Consider the following 23,875-nt stretch of genomic DNA (forward strand, 5'->3'; position numbering starts at 1 on the left):
AGAGGCACAAGAATAAAATCAAAAGATTGAAATAACAAAAAAAAATGTTCAAAATAACAGGAATTATCATTATTACTTTAACTTTTTGTATGACATTTACTAGACTACAACACTTAGAAATCAAAGACCTTAATTCCGATCCTGTATTGTTAGTTAAACACAGAGAATGTAGGATTCAAACCGGAGTAACTAAAATTATTCATCCAATCAACCTTACAGATTTAGAAGCAAATGTATTTTTATTCAGTAAAGTAGCTAGACAAACAGATACACAACTTCCAATGACACAGTTAGTTTTACAGAAAAGTAGAACATTAGCTAACAATTTTTACCAATTGAAACCAACTAAAAGTAGGCGAGCTAAGCGATGGGATACTCTCGGCAGCGCATGGAAGTGGTTAGCAGGCAACCCCGACGCAGATGACCTGAGACTTTTAAACACAACGATGAACAAATTAATCAACGAAAACAACAGACAGTTCCAGGTGAACAACGTTATCAACAACAGAATCAAAGACATGACTTCTACGATCAACAAATTAATAGAACAGCAATCCATAACAAACAAGATCATTTTGGAGGAAATCGACGCACTAACCTTGATACTCTACATAGATACCATCAACGACATCCTCGAAGAAATTCAGGACACAATCATAAGGGCAAGGATCTCATTGGCAAGCAACAAGTTACTAACACTCAAAGAAGTGTTTTTTCTGGACTCACTATTACAAAATCAAGGATTCGAACTAGAATTCCCCGAAGAAGCGCTGAATTACGCAATACCTAAGATCGTAATAAAAAACGATCTACTTTTATACATACTAGAAATTCCGGAAATGGATAAAAGATCATCAGAAATAATAGAAATAATACCCTTGATCGTTAACAACAAGGTTATAGCTAACGTTCCAAAATACATCGTTAGATCAAATCATCAAATATTCACTACAATAAACCCAGAGAAGTTCGTTCAACGATATTCCGACATACAACCGCTGAGAGACAATTGTACTTATGCAATAGTTATGGGAATCGTAAGCCATTGTAATGCACAACAGACAACGGAAACACAAATTAATCTATTGTCGGAGAACAAACTACTGGTCAACAACGCAAACTAAATTAACATGACGTCAAATTGTGGACCGGAAAACAGGACGCTTACTGGCAACATACTCATAACATTTTATAATTGCAGTATTAAAATAGCCAACGAAACTTTCACGGCCACAGAAGTAATTGGCCAAATGAAAGATCTTCAAGGAGCTTTTCATAACCTCAGGATTAACTGGAATATAAAGGAACAACACAACCTCTCTACTCTGACCAACCATACTCTAATCAACAGGAAACAACTAGACAATGTCAAACTGAAGCAATATTCGCACCAAATATGGATATTCAGCTTACTAGGAGGACTATCAACAACAACGGTAATTACAATAACAATCATGATCTTTATCTGTCTCCGTAGGAAGAAAGTAGTCATAAAGATTCGAAGCCCTAAGAAACCAGCCACGAGTATCTTGGAACAACGGAATAAACCGACGAAAATTGAGACGAAGGTCGAGGACGCCCTTTCTTTACCCCCCGGAGGAATTACGGTGGACACCGAAGGGCATTCTGCCCAATAAGCATAATCAATACTTTGAACCCACATAGCAACAATCAACGACCATCAGGAAACAGCATAACAAAACGGACGCATCAGCAACTCTAATCGGGACCGGACGCAACACGTAGCAGCGAGAGTAGAATTGCAAGCTCAGCAGTTATAGTTATTAAATAGCCCCACTCAGTGGAATTGAGGCACTTCGTTGAGGAGTTTAGTTGAGTACAGTCGATCAGTGACTTCGCGTGAATAATTAATGTAACTTTTAGTGAAATAATCAAGTTAGATGTAAGTTTTTGGTAGAATAAATATTTTTTTTTAGCCACTCGCAACGCGACTGCTATAATTATATTGTTTGAAAACACTAGCATTTTTGGAACCAACCTTATAAACAATTAATTTTTCAAGCATAACTAATAGTTTTAAAATAGTTTTTTTCATTTTCCTCTGAACCATTCTAACTTAATTTCAACTTGAGAGTATCAATCTTTAGGAAAGAATATTATGTAGTCCGGAAAAGAATTCGACGCTTTCTCTACCTTAAACTTCTTGTACTCTTCGGGCCAAACACTTTCCTCGATCCAATCGATGTAACTCGCGACTTCGGTATACACAGACTCCGTGTTTCCCACACCGCATGCGGTGCCGAGGGACGTAATTCCGACAATGTGATAGGCACAAGTTTTAACATCCGTCACCGTTTGCAGTGGACCTCCGGAATCACCCTGACAAGTGTCCCTATTGCCATGCTTACTGCCCACACAAAGCTGTTCCCTTCGAACGCCATCAGGAAATCCCCCGTGGAGTTTGAACTTCGTACCGCATGTTGAACTGCTCATTACATCCAACCGTACCTTCATTAGAATTGTAGAGGAGTTGCCATCTATGTTCACGAAGAAACCAACAATTGACTAGGTAAGTAACTAACTTCAACTCAACTCACAAAATTCGGTGTCACCGAATCCAGTCGCGATGGCCATGCTTAGGTTTAGCGGCGTCGTTGTCCACAAACAAGCTGGTCGAATAACACTTGAAAATATAACATCTCCAGATAATTTCACTAGCGCAATGTCGTGGTACGACTTGCCCAGTCTGTACTTCGGATGTTTGATGAAAGCTTCCACATCGAACTCAATTTCATTTCCCGGTTCTAGAGTGTTGTGCTCCCCTAGCATAACAAGCTTTGGCTTTCCGCAGTGAGCCGCTGTCAGAACGAACTGTTCGCTAATCAGCGATCCTCCACATTGATAGACTATCTGCTGGGCCACAGCTGGATCTTGGCTCAAATAACCTAACCGTGCCTGGTGCGGAAACTCTCCCGGGTGCGCTTCTACGCCGTTCACGATTAAATCCACCGAGCTAGAACAGTTGGGTGCGGAAATCTCGTACACATGCGGGTTCAACAACAGAGATGCTCCGTACGATTTGTGCGTATTTTTATCGATGAATTCCTGGCATTCTGAAGGTAGAATTTAAAATAAAAATGTGACCTTGGTTCGCACTTTGCTGAGGTTTCTTACTCTGATTCGCAACGCGCTCCGCTGTTGGAAGGAACCAGGTAGCAGAATAAAAGCGATTAGTTTATGAACACATTTGCATTTTTCAGCGGGTTTACCTCTTCCAGTGGTAGCGGTAGCGGCACTCTGCGCTAGACAGAGCGCACTAAGCACCGCGATTGTGAAGCGGTAGGCAATCATAACGGCTTGACCGATCGCGCGCGACTAAGTCATTGAAGTCACGTCGAACAGGATTACACACTTTGTTTGGCGCCGGTTCGAAGGCTGGGGCGTTTGTTAGGAGTAGTTACGCTTTGAAATTTTAATGATAAATCGAATATATGTAAGTTTATAAAATATATTGAATCCGAAGATCACTCATTGCTTTTTCGAGGTTATGTTCAAAATTGAGCAGTTTTAACCCTAACCTGACCACGCTCTATTGCAGCAGTGTGAATGGAGATGCAAGAAACGGCGTAGAATATTACACAAGGAAGTTCGTTTCCATTTGAATTTATACTAAAACAAGTTGAAACACATTTGTTTGATTAATTTTACGTTTGTTTAAGCTATCGAGAAGAGTAATTTTAAAAATGGATAGATATCAATCTTGTTTAAACTTCGAATATAAATTAATTTAAAAAAAAAATGTAAAAAAAAACTTTTGATTGACAGTTAAGTTGCGGGTGAATTTCTTCTCCCGACTTAAAGTTTATCCACCGATAATCTTGTTTCCGCTTGATTGATCCCATTAAATAATAATTAATTAAATTGATTATAAATTGTTCCTCTCTCCCTCTGTCACACCCGACACAACGTCAACTTTGGAGACAATGATGGCTGTTCGAACATTGTGTTCTAGCCGCCCATTATCGCGGTACTTACCGTTCTCCTTCCACTCCTCCACGCCGTAATCGCCGACCATCAGCGGATCGAGCTTTTTGTTTGTTTTCCGCCCTAATCGTCATTGTGTTGCCGGTGTTCGGTGTGGGATGATGATGCCCCGACGGTGATGACGAACACGGGTTTGCCAGAAGGGGGTAAGATGAAAGTACAAAGAATGATAAATGAAGTGATAGCATCGATGTAAAACCGCTATGTGCTGCTTGTAAACGGGACGGTCGGTGGAAGCCAAAGTGCTTCCGCTTTTTTTTGTTTTGTTTTCATTACACACCACTTTTCCACGCGCGCGCTCCAAACCGCATTATGCTTCATTTTGGAGGGGGACGCTTTAATTATGTACTGTTGGTTTAGTTTGCTTTTATAGGTCTAATTACGAGCCCCCCAAGATTCGAAAAGATAAACGTTCTTCAGTAAGAACAGTGTACAAATTTCAATTAATCTTGTTTGAAAATCCCTCCGCTCGAAGAAAGTAAATCATGTCTATCATCTGTAAATGTAATCAATACAGCTTGTCACGTTGCTTAAATCGATATTAATTATTCATTACAGACGCTTGATTCAAATGGAACACAGTATCACTTTAGAGAGAGTGACAAACCTAAACCATGATATCGGCAACAAATTGTGCCGATAGAAAATCAATAAACGCAAACGCAAACAGAAAAGAAAATTCTACTAACAGAAAAAAAAACATAATTTAAGTAGGAATTAAATTTCATTGCGAGCTCGGTAACCTGGGGCTAGTAAATCAAGAAATCATCCGACGAAAGCAGCATCGAAACCAACCAAAGTGACTGGAACAAATTGGAATCCAATCTTCTGCTCAAGTTCAGGGATGGCGGTTGACGGGAGGCAACAGAAGAGAGAAGAAAAAACCCAGCAATGATGCTGTTTATGCGAGTGGAGCAAAAAAATCACAAAGAGAGGAGGGAAAGGAAAAAACTGACTTTCCATCATTTTAGACGGCTTTGCATCGCGCTGCAAATATTCGAAGGTAAAGGCAATGAGAATGTGACCCGGTATAAGTCAACCCACAGAAAGCAACGGAAATAAACCGGCGGGGAGGTGGGCAATGAAAATTTATTTTAAAATTTACATTTAAATTACCTTTTGATCGATTGTTATAAAGTGATTCGGTTGTCAATATTGTCGTTGGCGCTGGTATTTCTGCATTTAAATTGAATGAAAGGAAATACGATCCGGTGTGGAGAGAGAACACAGTAAAGAACGAGAGAGCAAAAAAAAAAACAAAGAGGTATCAGGTATCGATTTGCCGAATGAAATTGGTTGAATTTAATCTGTGTTCGGTGGTTTTTTGTTCACGTCACACCGTGAGCAATTGGGTCGAGAGGCGGATCGATCGCAATGATTACGAATTTGATGGGATTGCGATGACATTAAACTGACTGTACAGTGAAGTTTCCTGGCGATTGACAAAGGTATGTGAAACTGATGATGCAGTCTGGTAAAATAATTTTACTTCAATTTCAAGTAAAACATGTAATTAGCTCTCAATCTTAAAACAGTGAATGTGAGCGAAATTGAAATTAAAAATTTCATTGATCTGAAACATTCTTCATGCTACAAAACTCAGACAAAGAACTAATCGAACGCTATTATAAGCATCACAAGTTCCAATCACTGCACCATCCTAGGAGCCAACAACTCGAAACGGATACAGCCTGATTTGCATCAACGCCATCGTCCGTCGTCCTCGTGAAGGTTGATGTCCTATCGCAATCCCATTCATTGCATTCCGTCGGTCCATTTCTCATCCACTGCCGACGGTAGCTCTGGCAGTCTAATTTATGGTAAGTGCCAGTTTTTTTTTGCGTGTGCGTCTGTGATGTTTTACCGTCCAGTTTGATTAACCCGTCCGTTTCGCCTAATGAGTTTTTCGCCACGCATCGATACGAGCCGAAGTCTGCCGGGCCGACGCTGCGGATCTTCAGCTGCATGAACTTGGTGTAGCCGGTGTTGCGGGACATCGTTTCGAACTTGTCCCCAGTGCGGGAGGTATCTGTGGAAAAACGTGAGCAAAGATAAAGTACTATTTAACTCTTCAGCAGTTGGAAAATAGTCAAACTAACAATAACTGTGTTCCCCAACTATCACAACCAGTCAATCTAAATGTCGCCAATTTTAGTGGCCCAAAATAGCGCTAAATTATTCACTGAGGCAATCACGTTCTACCTCCTCCGCATGTAAATTACCGATCCGGTCTGACTAAGCAGCCCTCCCTCTGGTCATCACCAATTATCGCTTAACTGGTCTCACTGCCCGAGTGCAGCTGCTGTTGTGTTGCTGCCGAAAATAGCTGCAGCGAATTGCCGGCATGCCCGCAGCCAATCATCATCATCACCCTGCATGTTTCACAAATTAACACAATGTTGTTACCCAGCTGACGCAAATTACCCCAAACGGATGGTTAACCAGCCTTGTTGGTTAGTGAGCAGCGAGCATATTTTACATTCTAATCTTTTCGTTTATACTAATTATTTACGGAAACGCTCAGCTGAGGTTAATCATTCTGGAATGACTGTGGCTCATTGACGTGATGACTAAGTTCCCCTTACCTCTATTCATTTTACGTGGAGTGAGCATTAATGACATCTGTGGACGTAACGTCACTAAATGGCGTTTCGAGAACACAACTTGCAGACACAAGGCGATGTACGATTCAGTTGAACGCAACGAGAATTTTGAAGTAGAATACTTCTCTCAGGAAGTTCGGCTACATAGGGATGTGAAATGAAAATCTAAAACCGAAAAAAGTTAGAAATATGTCCAATTTCAAATGCTAATAAATCGGTTAGTATTCGATGGATTTCCTTCGTTCTTGCAGCAATAGATTGGAAAATCTTTTAAGATTCTTCCCAAAATAAGATAATTGTGATTTTATTATTCACACTATTGTACTATTGAAAATAGTCAAGCATTGTCAAAACGAAAAATTCGACCTCTGGTTGGTCGTTATATGCTTGCTTCCCAAGCACGGTCGACAGGATCATATACCTTGCAATTGAAAACATGCTATTTGGCCTATATAAGAGCCTGTTTCAGCCGGAGCCGCTCATAATAGTTCTAGACAGCGACAACAGCAGTCGTCCTTCCTTAGCAGCAGCACTAGCCCTGTGGTTGGTCACCACGTCTCAGGAGCAGCGCGGTTCTTCTCAGCGGGTGTCGTCAGACTGCCATAATCCCCCCCGTGTTGGGGCAGCATGAAGATTGCCATCAGAAAATCCAATTTTGGAAATCAAAATGCCTTTTTGAAGGCAAATAAACAAGTCATTGAAAGTTAATAATTTTTGTCAACGCAAGCAAGTATTCTGTGTTGCATCCTAGCAATTTAAATTTGTCGCACTCGTCTAATTTACTGAATGTGAAATAGCTTCCACAGTGCATGTTGTCCGTGTATCTTAATTCCCCCAATGTTAGGGCAGCTCAAAGGTTGTAATTAGCAACCGATTTTGAACCGCAAAATGCTTTTTGAAGTAGAATACTTCTCTCAGGAAGTTCAGCTACATAGGGATGTGAAATGAAAATCTAAAACCGAAAAATGTGAAAAATATGTCCAATTTCAAATGCTAATAAATCGGTTAGTTTTCGATGGATTTCCTTCGTTCTTGCAGCAATAGATTGGAAAATCTTCTAAGATTCTTTTCAAATGAAGATAATTGTAATTTGATTATTCAAACTATTGTACTATTGACAATAGTAAAGCCTTGTCAAAACGAAGAATTCGACCTCTGATTGCACGGTCGACAGAATCATAGACCTTGCAATTTAAAATATGCTATTTGGCTTATATAAGAGCCTGTTTCAGCCGAAGCTGCTCATAATAGCTCTAGACAGCGACAACAGTAGTCCTTCCTTAGCAGCAGCAGTAGCAGTGCAGTGGATACCAGCGATAGCGGATAGCGGCCACAGCTGTGGCATAGCAATGGGTAGCGCACTAGTTGCAACGGATCTCAGCATCGATAGCAGCTGGGCCAGCTGATGCAGGGACAGCGGATACCAATGGCAGCGTATAGCGGCCACAACTGTGGCATGGCTACGGATGGTGTAGCAGTTGCAGCGGGTATCAGCATCGATAGCAGCTGATGCAGTGAGACACTTTAGTGAAATGCAGTCTCTGTGCGATAGCGGGCACTAGTAAATGTATTCAATGAAAAGTTGACTCGTTTTGACAACACATGAGCCGTCTAGTTTTGAGTGTTAAATCAGTTGTTTATTTTATCACAAGGAATACTTTATTCGCACTGTCAGTGATAACGGTGACCGGTATCTTATCCGATATTCCGATATAAATTAATTTTTCGCGTAACCAAAATTTAAAAATTGTCAAGCCCCAATCATGACAAGCAACTTGCTATAATATTGAAAATGATCAATCCTTGTTGAAGCGCAAAATTCGATTGATCTGATTAGTCAACGTTTATGTACTAGAAATAATGACTGACAGGCAAGCAGCCGGGTTATCTTTCTTGTAAAAGTATTCTACTTCAACCTTGCGGTCGTGGCTTTGCACACAACCCTCCTGTGATTTTTTTCTCTTAAAAAAGGGAGAAAATAGCTCGTGCAACTATTTTTGATTCATCTACTTCAACTTAATTGAAATGAAATATGACCTATTGACCGTCGTGCAAAATATTTTCGTGTAATCCTGACGCCAGCAGTTTCCTATTCCACAAATCGTATACCAACGTAAGTCCAATTTCAATAAAGAATAAAAAGAATTCAAAGAATAGTTTTAAGAGGGTGAACCAAACACGATCATTGAATTAAAGCTTGACGTGGGTTTCGCAAATATTATGGATGTTGTCACTGGAATATATGAGTGTTATTTTTTCGATCACAAACCAATTTTTAAATGCTAGAAGCAACTAAAATTTTTGTTGAAATAATCAAACGTGAGGAAACAGTAATAGATAACAATGATACTGATTCCATACTAGAACAGCAAATATGTATGTTAGTTTAATGCAGTTTTTTTTAAATCCCCATAAACAAGGTTTGAATATCACTTTCGCTTTATTTTTAGAAATTTCAGGACCTAGATTTATGAATCAGCATCTTATATTTTTTACGAAATGAAGCAAATTTCTAAAAACCTGTTTTCGAAAAATTATAGTTCAGAATTATACAGAAAAAATCTATTCATGAAAGTTGTCAATTTAGTTCTATCTCAAATTCATTATCTGAAAATGAAGGTTTTGTACGACATTTGTGAATTTTGGATTTTCAGAATGTAGTCGAGAAAATTATTCTTTTCGAAGGTCTAGGCTGTATGATAAAATTCGAAGACTTTATAAAACTTGCTGCGATAACGAGAAGCGGAATAACATGGATACTCTGTTTGCGCTTAGTCACAGAACGGAAGGTCATCTGTGATTCGAAAACTGCTGAGTGCTCAGTGAATTTTGCAGCGCTCCCTTGTGGTGGAAAGAACGCATTTTACACGGAAAATAAATAGAATTTATACTTCTTTTATTGAAATCTGTCATACACACTGGTATAAATCTGCCATGCGAAAACACTACAGGTGCACTCTTTTAATGCGGTTATGTGTTTATTCTATATTATTACTTTGAAATTCTCTCAAGTTTCCCAGCAATAATGGTTATCACAAGCATTTGAAAGATGTTTTATATTACACTTTTGACGTATGAGTACGAATAATATAATCGATCTAGAAATTTGCAAATTTTTACTACTGAAAGGTACGGGGATAAAAGGAATATTTAAATTGCGTCCGTCACGAAAAGTGATTAGGATTCGAATGGTTATAGAATCTGCGATCTCGAACCGTCCCAGATGGTCTCGAGGTACGATGCTAGCCTACCAAGCAAGTTGTTGTAGGTTCGAGTCTCGGCTCGGAAGAGACTGTTAGTGTCAGACTGACACTGTCAGTAGGATCGTAGTGCTAGCCCCGCAATTGTCATGTACACTCAAACAGTTGGATGCGAAGTCGGTGTATAACAGAATGTCGAGTTCCGATTTAGAATGTAGTAGCAAGGCTTTGCTTTGCTTTAGAATCTGCGATTTACATAGTATCGCTGCACCAGAGAGATTGCATATCCTATTTGCTAAATCCTTTGTACTATCATTGAAAAGAAGATATTGGTTACATCCACATAATGTGAAAGATCATTCTAAGACTTATTTCAATTTAATATAAAAGTGTTCTAAATTAGTTTCGCTTCGACGCATATTGATTTTGTGGAATAGAACTCTGTGTGAAGAAGACCTGCTTTTTCGTGTGCATTTTTCGAAATAAGACCAGTAAAACAGGAGGTGTGAAACGACCTGCTCTCCTGCACTCCTGCTCAACATGTCGACGGGCTTTGGCAAAATGTATAACTGAGCAAGACTTCACATAGTGGTGTGCGAAACGGCTCTTTTGCAAAAGCGGCTCTGAACCGCTCACTCACCGTTCCGAACAGACTCATATGAACGGCTCATAGTTCACAATGATTCACGAGCGTTGAAAGTTCGTATTTTCTCGGTAAACTTCGGGTGTGCGCGAATCCATCAGTTTTGGTGCGCTCAAAAAACCGTAGCTCTTTTTCGTGAGCCGTTCATTCTTTCGCTCTTTTCTAAGAACCGGTTAATTCACACATTCAAATAAAATTATGATATTTAAAAATTTTCTATCGTTATCCATCGGTTTTAAAATTCCGATTTAAAACAGTTCGAAATCTGCTCGAAATCGCTACAATAACAGTTCGCCCATGTACCAACTGTTATTCATACGATTTAGTGCGATTTCAATTCTTCATTAAAAAATTTAAGGACAATGATATAAAATCACGTTTGTTTTGAAAATTACACTCTTTTAGCTGATATATAAATACCAGAAATCCGTGAATATTTAATATCGAAATATCGTTCGCAAAATTAATATGCCACAACCACATTATCCGTTGCTCCAGAAGCTTGTCCAAGTTTATCTAATCTCATCCTCCTTATTTTTATTCCATCGGATGCATCTAGCATCAATGAGTCCAAAACCGATATACCTTCGGAGTTTGGATCTCGGGTGATCGATAAAACATGTGATATAATAAAATAACAGGAAGAAACCTGTTTAGAAATTTCATGGTCGACTAAGGTATTGATTCAATATTATAAAATATCTAGATATTTGCCTAACAAAGTTTATCTGTACAACATCTTCTTACAACACATAGTAGCACTTCCTTTAAACAAAAACCAAAAAAAACACCATATTTGATTTATGACAACGATAAAGTTTCAAACTAATTTTTATAAATAACTGGCGCTAACACATGATACAATCGTGAGAAGAAGACCTTCGCAATATTTGCATCACTAACAGTTTCGAACACCCGGTTTTGAATAGCATTGATTGTGGTTCGTGTTCCAAACCAACATGTACGGGACATCAGATAGCTTGTGTTGATACTTTCACTTACTTCCACTATGCCACATTATAGATTTTCGAATATAAAAAATTACACAAATGTGAAACTTTACTGTTTTCGCAAAACGTTTTTGCATTGCACGTAAAAGTTCAAATTGAACGGGTTAAACTGTTGAAATAACCGTCAATTTAAAACAACGAATAAATTATGCCACTTTATACCACTGTCGCAGTGGCATAAACGTACACGACAAATATATATTGCTGAGGGCAAAGAAAATTCATTCGTGATTTTTCAGTCCTCTTTGTGTGCACTTTCTGTTTGATCATATACCTGAAGTTGACCTTCCGTTCTGTGGCTTAGTCCTAAATTAGAAAGCAATATTTATATCTTACATGAGAATAGTGTATCATATCATAGAGGTAAGTAACTTTTCACCTGCGCACACTAGTAAACGTGTATAGCCATGTAAAGTTGCTTCAGTTTCATCCAAACTGTAAATCATCGCATCTCGATGTTCACAATTTCTTAAAACTTTTTCCTTATTTTGCCAATTACGTTCACCATCAACTGTAGATTCCTGGTAACGAATAAAAAGTATATTCAGAACTGAATTTTAAAATTAGAATAAGTGTTCAGCTAAGAAGTTTTCCAGCTGTTCAAAATGTAACATTGCAAACGGGTGGCACTAACATATTCATACGTAAATAGGTCTGTACATTTTTGGTAAAGCAGTTCAGAATATCTGCATCGCTAATTGTGTTACATTTGAACACTGTGAGATCAGATTTTGCTACAATGTTTGGCTATAGCTGTAGAAGATTCTTATTCTTAAATCTGGGTTCAACGTACAATTTAATATATATCTATACATATAAAAATGCAGCTCTGTCTGTCTGTCTGTCTGTTCCATATAGGCTTGGAAACTACTGAACCGATTGGCGTGAAATTTTGTATATAGGGGTTTTAGGGGCCGAGAAAGGTGACTAAGGTAATTCGAGACCCCTCCCTCTTCTGGAAGGGAGGGGTCCCATACAAATGAAACACAAATTCATGCACATCTCGAAAACGAACCAAGCAAATGGAACCAAATTTGGCAGGTGGATGTTTTTAGGGGTTTCAAATATATCCATAATGGTTTGACACCCCCCCCTCTTCTGGAAGGTAGGGGTCCCATACAAATGAAACACAAATTCATCAACATCTTGAAAACTAACCAAGCAAATGGAACCAAATTTGGTAGGTGGATGTTTTTAGAGGTAAAAAATATATCCATAATGGTTTGACACCCCTCCCTCTACTAAAAGGGAGGGGTTCCATACAAATGAAACACAAATTCATGCACATCTTGAAAACTAATCAAGTAAATGGAACCAAATTGTGCAGGTGGATGTTTTTAGGGGTATCGAATACATCCATATCGAATTGACGCCCCTTCCCCTTTTAAAAGGGAGGGGTCGCTTACAAAATAAACACAAATTTCACACAGCTCGAGAACCAATCCACCAAATAGAACCAAATTTGGCATGTAAATGTTTTTAGAGGTAACAAATATGTTCATAATGTTTCGACACCCTTCCTCCTTCTGAAAGGAGAGGTTTCACACAAATTTCTGCACATCTCGAGAAATAATCAAGCAACTGGAACCAAATTTGATATGTTGAGGTTTCTGAGAGCAAGAAAAATTTTTGACTCCAAACGCCATTGTTAAATTTAAGATGGAAACTTCCGGTTTCTATCCGTAAAATGTCTCCAAATATTATTTTCAAAACCGGTTTCTGAAAAACAGCGGAATATGACCAAATACCACCCAATATGGGTATTTGCGAAATCGTGATGATGCATTGAAACCACAAATCGACCTCAGACAACATTTTGAATTGTAAAATGGCGACTTTTGGTGACTGGAAAACTGCCGAAAATGACCAAATACCACCTAATATGGGTGTTTTTTTTTTAACCAGAATGACGTTCAGAGGTCAGAAATTGTCTCCAAATGCCATTTTGAAATCCAAGATGGCGACTTCCGGTTTCTGAAAAACAGCGAGATATGACCAAATACCACCCAATATGGGTATTTGCAAAATCGTGATGATGCATTGAAACCACAAATCGACCCCAGACAACATTTTGAGTTGTAAAATGGCGACTTGTGGTGTCTGGAAAACAGTCGAAAATGACCGAATAACACCCAATGGGTGTTTCTTCAACCAGAATGACGCACGGAGGCCAAAAACTGTCCCCTAATGCAATTTTGAAATTCAAGATGGCGACTTCCGGTTTCTGAAAAACAGCGACAAATGACCAAATACCACCCAATATGGGTATTTCCGGAATTGTTATGATGCACTGAAGCCACAAATCTATTTAAGTTTTAAATTAGTTTATTTGACACGGCACGATACATTTTCTGTTTTACTGAGCCAAGTACAATTCGTTTTAATTCTACGTTAGCAGGGAAAAGAGGGAGGCATTTTCTTTATTCTCGCGGCCGACTACGAGCTAGTGGGGATTTAAGGTGAGAGGAGGGGAGATACAATTTTGACTTAAAACTATTTTGGAACTTTGTTTTTCAACTGGTAGAGCAATTGTATTCTTGTTTGTTGTGGGTTCAAAATATTTGTGTAAGAATAGTTGCGGGCTCTTCGTTTCCGTGTCTTCAGCATAGCATATTTGTATCCTTAATCTGACAAATAGACAAAGAAAATTTTAAATTTTAATGTCAGCGTTTTTCAGAAAGCAGTATAACTGTGTCATGTACTGGAGATCACCGCTTCCCAGAATGTCTCTAACGGGTACGTTCGGTTGTTTTCCTCGGGCCCGAAGGGAATCTATAAGCTCGGACCTAACACCACAGTATTCGGTACACGACCAAACAACATGCTCGATGTCATGGTAGCCATCGCCACAAACGCAGTGATTACTGTCTACAAGCCCTATACGAAAGAGATGCGTGTTTAACGTGTAGTGATTGGACATAAGTCTAGACATCACGCGAATGAAGTCCCGACCTACATCCAACCCCTTGAACCATGCTTTCGTCGATACCTTAGGAAAAATGGAATGTAGCCACCGTCCCAGTTCATCTGAGTTCCATGATGATTGCCAACTGTTGAGTGTTCTCTGACGCAAAATGCTATAAAATTCATCATAAGCAATTGGTCTTTCATAAATCTCGCCATCAATAGCACCCACCTTAGCTAAAGAGTCAGCCTTTTCGTTACCCGGAATCGAGCAATGAGAAGGGACCCACGCTAAGGTAACCCGGTAATTTTTATCTGTTAAAGCACTTAAAAACCACCGTATTTTCCCCAGGAAATACGGGGTGTGCTTCACAGGCTTCATCGATCGCAGAGCCTCAATGGAACTGAGACTGTCTGTGAAGATGAAGTAGTGGTCTGTGGGTAGGGTTTCGATGATTCCAAGAGAGTACTGAATAGCAGCAAGTTCTGCGACGTACACGGAAGCAGGAGCATCGAGTTTGTAGGAGGCGGTAAAATTTTCGTGGAAAACACCGAAGCCAGTGGACTCATCTAGATTAGATCCGTCAGTGTAAAACCTTTTATCATAACTAACATGTTTGAACTTATTCGAAAAAATCTTAGGGATCTCTTGGGGTCGCAATTGATCCGGGATACCAGAAATGTCTTGTTTCATGGTGGTGTCGAAAAATATAGCATTATTAGAAGTATCTAAAAGTGCGACATTGGAGGAATCGTATGAAGAAGGATTAATATCTTGAGCCATATAGTCAAAATATAAAGTCATAAATCTGGATTGAAATTGAAGGTCGACCAACCTCTCGAAATTTGCAATTACTAATGGGTTCCTAACTGTGCATCGAATTAGCAACCGGTAAGAGAGATTCCAAAAACGATGTTTCAACGGAAGAATACCCGCTAACACTTCAAGACTCATCGTATGGGTCGACTGCATGCAACCCAAGGCAATACGCAAACAACGATATTGTATTCTCTCTAATTTTATAATGTGCGTGTTCGCGGCGGAGCGGAAGCAGAAACAGCCGTACTCAAGAACTGACAATATCGTTGTTTGGTAAAGCCTTAGAAGGTCTCCTGGGTGGGCTCCCCACCAGGTTCCGGTAATCGTACGAAGAAAATTAATCCTCTGTTGGCATTTTCGTGTCAGATACCTAATATGACAAGCCCAGGTGCATTTAGAGTCGAACCAGACCCCGAGATATTTAGCGACTAAAACCTGAGAGATCGTTTTACCCGTTAGTAGGAGCTGCAGCTGAGCTGGGTTATGCTTCCTAGAAAAAACGACCAACTCAGTTTTCTCCGGAGAGAATTCGATACCCAGCTTAAGAGCCCATTCAGACAAATTGTCTAAGGTATCTTGCAATGGTCCTTGCAGATCGCTAGCCTCGCTACCAGTAATGGATACAACGCTATCGTCTGCAAGTTGCCTTAGCGTGCATGAATTTGCAAGACATTCATCGATGTCATTGACGTAAAAATTATATAAGAGAGGACTTAAACATGAGCCCTGTGGAAGGCCCATGTAACTAATTCGGGAAGTTGTCGAATCGCCATGTGAGAAATACATATGCTTTTCTGACAACAGATTGAGCAAAAAGTTATTCAAATTTAGTGAAAGTCCCTGCGAATGAAGTTTCGCGCTTAAAACTTCTACAGAGACAGAGTCAAAAGCCCCCTTAATATCCAAGAACGCAGAAGCCATTTGCTCTTTTCGAGCAAATGCGAGTTGAATTTCAGTAGAAAGCAACGCTAGGCAATCGTTCGTCCCTTTGCCCCGGTGAAAGCCAAATTGAGTATCTGAAAGTAAACCGTTTGTTTCGACCCATTTGTCTAACCGTAAGAGGATCATTTTCTCCATTAATTTCCGGAGGCAAGAGAGCATTGCAATCGGCCTATATGAATTGTGATCAGAGGCAGGTTTCCCGGGTTTCCGAATAGCAATGACTTTTACCTCCCTCCAGTCATGCGGAACAATATTTAGCTCAAGAAACTTGTTGAACAAGTCCAACAAGCGTCTTTTTGCAGAGTCGGGTAGATTCTTCAACAGGTTGAATTTTATTCTATCTAACCCTGGAGCCTTATTGTTGCACGACAGGAGAGCCATTGAAAATTCCAACATCGAAAATGGAGGCTCTTCCGTAGTTACTATAAACGCGTCGCGAAAGGTTTTCTGTTCCGGTACAGAGTCCGGACAGACCTTTTTGGCAAAATCGAGTATCCAGCGATCTGAATACTCCTCACTCTCATTCGAAACGTCACGGTTCCGCATGCGCCTGGCGGTATCCCAAAGAGTGCTCATCGCTGTTTCCCTCGACAACGCGTTTACGAACCGCCGCCAGTACCCGCGTTTTTTCGCCTTTACTAAGCTCTTCATCTGCCTGCCCAGTGCCTCGTACTTTCGTAGTAGGTTGACAGTGCCGTACTCCCGGTAGTCCTTATACGCCGCGGACCTTCGCGCGTACAGCTCAGAGCACTCTTTGTCCCACCATTTGTTGGGAGGGCGTTGTCTAATCGTTACCCCGGGTATCGGTTTCGTCTGAGCTTGCGTCGCGGCGTCGATTATCAAGCCAGCTAAGAACGCGTATTCTTCCTCCGGAGGAAGCTCCTCGTGAGTCTCGATAGATTCCGCTATAATAGACTCATAACGCTTCCAATCAATATTACGTGTAAGGTCGTAGGAAATATTGATTGGGTTCGGGGGAGTTGAACCATTAGCAATTGATATAACGATTGGAAGATGATCACTACCGTGGGGATCGTTGATTACTTTCCACTGGCAATCTAACGCTAGTGATGTCGAGCAGAGGGATAGGTCAAGCACGCTTTCACGTGCCGGAGGATTAGGTACGCGTGTCGCTTCCCCAGTATTCAAAACTGTCATATTGAAGTCGTCGATCAAGTTACAGATTAAAGAAGATCGGTTGTCGTCGTACAGCGACCCCCATAGCGAACAGTGAGAGTTAAAATCTCCCAAAATCAAAAAAGGTGCGGGAAGCAATTCTGCTATATCAAGGAGTTGCTTCTGTTCAATCCGCGCGGATGGGGGAATATATAACGAAACAAGGCAAAGGTCTTTTCCATTCATATTCGTTTGAATGGCAACAACTTCAATATTCGAGATCGAGGGGAGGTCAATTCTGAAAAAAGAATAGCACTTTTTGATCCCTAAAAGTACCCCTCCACCGTGTGAGTCTCGATCTCGACGAATGATGTTAAAATCGTGGAAATTAAGTTGGTCATTTGAATTGAGAAAAGTTTCACAAAGCGCGAACGCATCACAATTGTATGTGTTTATCAAATGTGAAAATAAATCAAATTTGGGGATGATACTTCTGCAGTTCCACTGTAACACAGTGACAAAATTCCTAACCTCTTTCAACGAATTAGTCATCGAAAGATACGATAGCTGAAATGAGGGGCCAAGTTGCTGTGAGTTGCTTCAAAAAGGTTTTCACTATTGGGAGAAGGGCAAGAAGAATGTTTTGAAGGGGATCTGGTATGTTGAATGTTTTAAATATCCAGTCCACAATATCAGAGAATTTTATGAACCCTGTTTCTTTTATGTCTTCTGATCGAGAAATGGGTGCCCGAGGGGTTTTTGGTGCCCCAGGAAGCGGTGGGTACTCCTGGTTTGATTTGAAATTAAAACCGGGGGGTACTTGCTTCGGTTTTTCTTCACCGCTTCCTTTTTGTGTTGTCTTATTGGTCATTCCGCTAGGGGTTATCTTACGACCTTTACGAGAAAGATTAGGAGAGTTGAGCATTCTCCTCTTCCTAGATCCCTCTGGCAAGGCATAGGAACACCCTTCGACGGGATCGTCAGATGTACCCTCATCGGTTGGCAAAAAGGAAAAGATGTTTCCTGTCGAGGGTGGCTCAGCCCTCTTAAGCATTTCTGCAAAAGAGCGCTTTGATCGTTCCTTAAGGGAACGCTTAATTTTTTCCTCGCGCTGTTTGTACGCGGGACATGCCGGAAGGTCATGCCGAGTTCCCTCGCAATAAAGACACTTTTCAGTATCCCCACTGCAAGCGTTCTCAGCATGATTGCCTCCGCACTTGCTACAGCGTGCCTTGTTGCAGCAGTAGGTGGCTGTGTGACCTAACTGCTTACAGTTTTGGCAATGCATGACCCGCGGTACGAACAGGCGTACAGGTAGACGAACCCTGTCCAAGCGGACGTAGTTCGGCAGCGCGGATCCGGCGAATGTTACTCGGAAGGAATCCGAAGGGAGGAATTTCTTCTTCCCTTCTTCGATGGATACTGAATGCAATTGCTTGCAATCCAGTATCTTTACACTTTGCATCAAGGGGTTTTTAAAGCAGCCAACTCCATGACGCAAAATGTCATCGACAGTGAGATTCCCCTCGGTAACCACACCGTCGATTTCTACATCCTTGGCAGGGATGTACACGCGATACTCTCTCGTGAAGAGCTCGTAGCCAGCAATTTCGTTTGCTTGCTTCAAGCTACTCACGACAACTCGCAGTTTGTTCGGCCTCACCTTCGTAATCTCGGTTACGGCCGAAAAATGTTTTGCCAGGTCTTTGCCAATTTGGATAATATTCAATGGCTTCTTTATGGGCCGGAAAAAAACAACGTAGGGACCGCCAGCGGCATCTGGGTAAGCTTTTACCCGTACTTCCGGTACTCTTGGTACAGGACTTGGCAAAGGGGAGGGCACAGGGGAAGGTAGGGGTGTGCTGATGGGAGAAATTTCAATTTCTTCCCCGTTTGTTTCCACCTCCAGGAAAAGTTGCACCTGCATGTCGTCCATTTTGCGGGAGCGTTACGCTCTACCGCACACAAACGATAAATATTCGAATATGGGGGGGGGTTCAAGTAGTTGATGTTAAATTTTAAAAACAATTTTTCAATCTACAATGGATCAAATAAAAAAAAAGACAGTAATACTAATACTAATAACAATAGTAATAATAATAATAATAATAATAATTATAGTAATAGTATTAATAATAACAATAATAATATCAATAATAATATTAATAATAATATTATAACATAGTAATAATATTGATAATAATAGTAAAAATTCTAAAGGTAATACTTCACCGAACGTCTAAGTCACGACCTCACGGCTGATAGTAGGATTAATCGAGCGTCTCCGCAGAACAAACAATGACGATCCAGCTTTGTGTTGAGACACAGTGGCCGTGTCCTACACGCGACCTTGTAGATGCCACTTGTAGTTGACTTCCACTCGCTCGATCGTATGATGGTCCGTGCTGCTAGCGGGGTAACAGCGGTGCGGGAGAATTATTCTTGCTGATATATCAGCTGCGTATCGAATCACTGGCGGGGTAGCCTGCCCCTACCAGTGTGCAGATGTTTCTGCCGATATATAACAGTCTATTGTTATTGCGCAGCACGAGAACTAATCGACAAAAAAAACACCCGTACGATAACTCGTGTATTGTTATTTTGCGAACTCAAACGGAGATAAACAATTTGCGTCTAATCGAGACGAAAGCAAAACAACGAATCCATCCACAAATCTATCTCAGACAACATTTTGAATTGCAAGATGGCGACTTCCGGTGTCAGGAAAACAGCCGAAAATGGCCAAATACCATCCAATATAAGTGTTTCTTCAACCAGATTGACGCTCAGAGCCCTAAATTGTCTCCTAATGCCATATCATTTTGAAATTCAAGATGGCGTCTTCCGGTTTCTAAAAAACAGCGGCAAATGACCAAATTCCACCCAATATGGGTATTTCCGGGATTGTTAAGATGCATTGAAGCCACAAATCGACCTCAGACAAGATGGCGACCTCCGGTGTCTGGAAAACAGCCAAAAATTACAAAATACCACCCAATATGAGTGTTTCTTTAACCAGAATGACGCTCAGGGTTCAGAAATTGTCTTCAAATGCCATTTTAAAGTCCAAGATAGCGACTTACGATTTCTGAAAAATAGCCTGAAGTGACCAAACACCACCCAATATGTGTATCACCGGATCCAGAATGATGAAAGGAGCTAAAAATTGACCTCAAACTTCTGGGAAACAGCCGAAGATAACCGAATACATATGGATATTTCCGTAATCGAAATGATGTATAGAAGCCAAGCATTGACCCTGGACACCATTTTGAATTCGAAGATGACCACTTTCAGTTTCTAAAAAACAACGAAAATAACTGAAATGCAATCAATATATTTCCGGAGTAGAGGTGATGTACAAAAGCCAAAAGTCGAGGATGTTGTCTTTCCGATAAAACCAATCATTTCAAATGATATAAACAAATCGCAAGGAATCAATGAATTTGAAATGTTTAAAATTATTAAATTGACCACTAAAATAGGCGAGACGAAGTTTGCCGGGTCAGCTAGTGTATAATAAACAAAAGGTCAAGTTCCGAATCGGAATGTAAAAAAACATTTTTAATTGAAAAATACAAATATAAATATGGGAACCCTGATGTCAAGATGCAATGAATTTGGTTTTTCTCTATACCGCAACCGCGGTAGGCAGCTAGGGCAGTCATATTGAATTAAATTCTTCTAGCTAGAAAATATAATCATCAGTACAGCTCGATAAACTAGCTGTTCAAAGACCTGTTGCCTTTTAAATTTAGTTATTAAAATGAATCTGAAAAACAGAATGTAGAGTTCAAAAATAAACAACGAATTTAACCTGTACGATGCACCAAATTTATATACGTTGCTATCCGCCTCTACCGACACGTACAGAATTTTTGTTTTTGAGATGTGCAGAAATTTGTATTTCGTTTGTATGGGACCCCTCCCTTACGGAAGAGGGAGGGGTCTCAAACCATGTTAGGAACCTTTCTCGGCCTCTAAAACCCCTACATACAAATTTTCACGTCGATCGGTTCGGTAGTTTCCGAGCCTATATGGATCAGACAGACAGACAGACCGGACTGCATTTTTATAGGTATAGATAAACTTCGCAGCCAACTGTTTGTTGCTCAGGACCACTGAGGGCCTAGCGCAACACAACATTCTCTCCCGAGTCGGGACTCGAACCGACTCGACTCGACGACTGGCTTGTTAGGTCAGCATCGTACCTTGAGACCAACTAGTAGACATCACATGTGTGCCAATATTGAGCAGTGCCAAAAGTAAAACGTCTTCAAATCAATTAGTCTCAAAATGAAATTTAAAACTGTCCTACGTCAACTTTGCGGTCGTGTTTTGGATACCACCCTCCTACATTTTCGCTTATGTCAAGCAGTATACTGCCACTGTTCGCATAATAGTCCTATGTTAAAGTAGCGAGTCCTATGTAAATTTTGCGAAAATAGGTCCATTTTGGCATGTTTTTCAAGAATAGCCATTGAAAAAGTAAGGTTTGATTTCCATAACCTCGATTTTAATGGCTACTCTTGTAGAGCATGCCAAAATGGAATCATTTCCGCAAAAAAACATAAAACATAGGACTTCTACATAGGACTGATATGCAAACAGCGGCAGTATAATCCTAGGGAACAATTTTAATTTTGCAAGAGGCTGCCGCTTTCGATAGCTAGTGTGTGGCCAATTCGAGTAGGGTGGTTTAAGCCATCATAGGGGCACTTCCATAGCTGCGAACAGATTGGTGTAGTGTAGAACCGTATGTGCCATTTCAAATACATGTATTGTTACTTTCACTACACAAATCTTGAACACTAATGTTTTGTCACTAAGATATGTTTTCTATATGTAATACTGATGTACAAAAAACGAATCTCATTTCGTGTTGGCAACCAGGGGAACCAGACCGATGGAGCACTCAGCCACGCAACAGAATACCACGTTGTATCGTGTAGCGGTTTGAAAGAAAAACAATCAAAAACAATCAGCATTCTGAGCCCGGCAACAGTATAGCATCTGTTGCGTGTTGCATTCTGGGGCTGTGGCTGCGGGATAAAAAAATTGTGTTTTGAGTTCGTAATGCTACTGTCAAGTCGAAATAAAACCGTCATTCTTAGGACGTTTTAATACTTCGTATGAAATGGAAGAAGTTTTTCAAAACGAAGCTATTATTGTTGCAGTGAGTGATCAACGTTTTTGGAAGCAGCCATTACCGTTTTCATCCACAAAAACAATAAACATGGCCCTTATCATGACCACTACATATGTAACTGAAAAGTTCGCTGAATAATAATTTACGTAGTCCCATGTAGCCGTGTTTAAGATACCACCTTCCCAATTTTTAGATACAGTTTTTTGCCATCTAATCACTCAGTATTAACCTTCAGATTCAATTTAAATCCAGCCGCGTGTGAGTGAGAAGAAAAATTTAAAGAAAAAATCGTGTTCATAACGATCATTTGTTCAGAAAATATTGATGTGAAAATACAGTTCAATAAGAAAAATGGCTACAGAGAGTGTGTGCGCACGTATTGTCGCTGCTTTGAGGGTACCGTAATATGTGTTAATGTCCGTACGAAAAATGCTGCGCTGTAGGTAAAGCGCTGGTGTTCTTGCGAAGGATGACTACCTACCGTGTGTAATATATAAAAAAATTCCTACATTCAAATCAGATAAGTACTCCATATGCAGTTGATGGGTCTGAAATTTTGTTCCTATGGAAATATTCTCTTTAATTTACTGTTTTTTTCCCGTGGCAATGATGCTCATTATCCCTGGTTGTATTAGTGATGTCGTTGCCTGTGGTGAGACTTATAAACACGCTAATGTTCGTATGCACCATTACACAAAATGTTCGATACTTTCAATCGCAGTAAATAGTTAGTATATTTTATGATTTTTCTGGCTTTTGAGATTTAAACAGTTTTTGAATATTGGTGATGAAATCTTGGGTCAGTTATTAATTTATTTATTTTATTTACTGGTCTTCGATAAAATCGTACAGACAGTTCTTAATATTAACTTATTCTAGATTTAAAAGCGGTCCTGGTTATACCAAAGTCATAAAATTCAGACACAACGTTAAATGCACGACAACATAGTTCAATTGGATCGTTTTGGCCAAATAAAGTGCGATGCATAGGTAGTCTCAAAAAATCCGATCGTCTAGTAATTCTAGATGGTACGTTGAGATGAACTCGTTCTAGTAGCTCTGTGCTGTCAATATTGTTTCCCAGAAGATCGAAAATAAATAAACGTTGCAGCAAACTTCTCCTATTCGCCAGAGTGGGCAGCTGTATGAGGGCACATCGGTGTTCATAGGGCGGTAGACGTATTGGATCCTCCCAAGGCAACATTCTCAGTGCGTACCGTACAAACTGACGCTGGATTCGTTCGATCCTGTTGATCTGAACAGCGTAATAAGGTGACCAAACAAGTACTCCGTACTCGAGTATACTGCGGACTAGCGCACAGTAGAGGGACTTCAGACAATAAATATCATCAAACTGCTGCGTGTTCCTTTTGATGAAACCTAACACAGCATATGCTTTAGCAGTAGTAACTGCAACATGCTGAGCGAAACACAGTTTGTAGTCCAGGAGAATACCCAAGTCTTTCACGGTGCTTACTCGAGT

General features: G+C 40.2%; 2 protein-coding genes across 3 annotated transcripts in view; both read right to left on the minus strand.

Annotated features, from left to right (window-relative positions):
- LOC129729406 (lachesin) overlaps nucleotides 1–23,875 on the minus strand; it is a 533,943-nt gene that overhangs the window by 42,630 nt on the left and 467,438 nt on the right. For both annotated transcript variants that reach the window (XM_055687960.1, XM_055687961.1), the window contains 3 exons: nucleotides 5,870–6,034; nucleotides 5,122–5,181; nucleotides 3,997–4,068 (listed from right to left, as the gene is read on the minus strand). In XM_055687960.1, the coding sequence (XP_055543935.1) occupies nucleotides 3,997–4,068; nucleotides 5,122–5,181; nucleotides 5,870–6,034 (297 nt within the window). The remainder of the gene's footprint in view (nucleotides 1–3,996; nucleotides 4,069–5,121; nucleotides 5,182–5,869; nucleotides 6,035–23,875) is intronic.
- LOC129729413 (serine protease snake-like) lies at nucleotides 1,961–3,353 on the minus strand. The gene is made up of 4 exons (XM_055687971.1): nucleotides 3,231–3,353; nucleotides 3,136–3,156; nucleotides 2,559–3,074; nucleotides 1,961–2,498 (listed from the first exon to the last, which is right to left on the minus strand). Exons 1-4 carry the CDS (start codon nucleotides 3,310–3,312, stop codon nucleotides 2,098–2,100), a joined length of 1,020 nt encoding a protein of 339 aa, XP_055543946.1. The 5' UTR covers nucleotides 3,313–3,353; the 3' UTR covers nucleotides 1,961–2,097.

This window comes from Wyeomyia smithii, chromosome 3 (genome assembly GCF_029784165.1).
Source record: "Wyeomyia smithii strain HCP4-BCI-WySm-NY-G18 chromosome 3, ASM2978416v1, whole genome shotgun sequence".
NCBI classification, from domain to species: domain Eukaryota; kingdom Metazoa; phylum Arthropoda; class Insecta; order Diptera; family Culicidae; genus Wyeomyia; species Wyeomyia smithii.

What these genes read in the sequence shown, in the direction of transcription:
- LOC129729413 (XM_055687971.1), bottom strand. Translation starts at nt 3,312, where the DNA reads ATGATTGCCTACCGCTTCACAATCGCGGTGCTTAGTGCGCTCTGTCTA. An exon ending in GGAGCGCGTTGCGAATCAGA is followed by an intron (nt 3,075 to 3,135) that starts GTAAGAAACCTC and finishes TTCTACCTTCAG; the next exon opens with AATGCCAGGAATTCATCGAT. An exon ending in ATTCGGTGACACCGAATTTT is followed by an intron (nt 2,499 to 2,558) that starts GTGAGTTGAGTT and finishes TCGTGAACATAG; the next exon opens with ATGGCAACTCCTCTACAATT.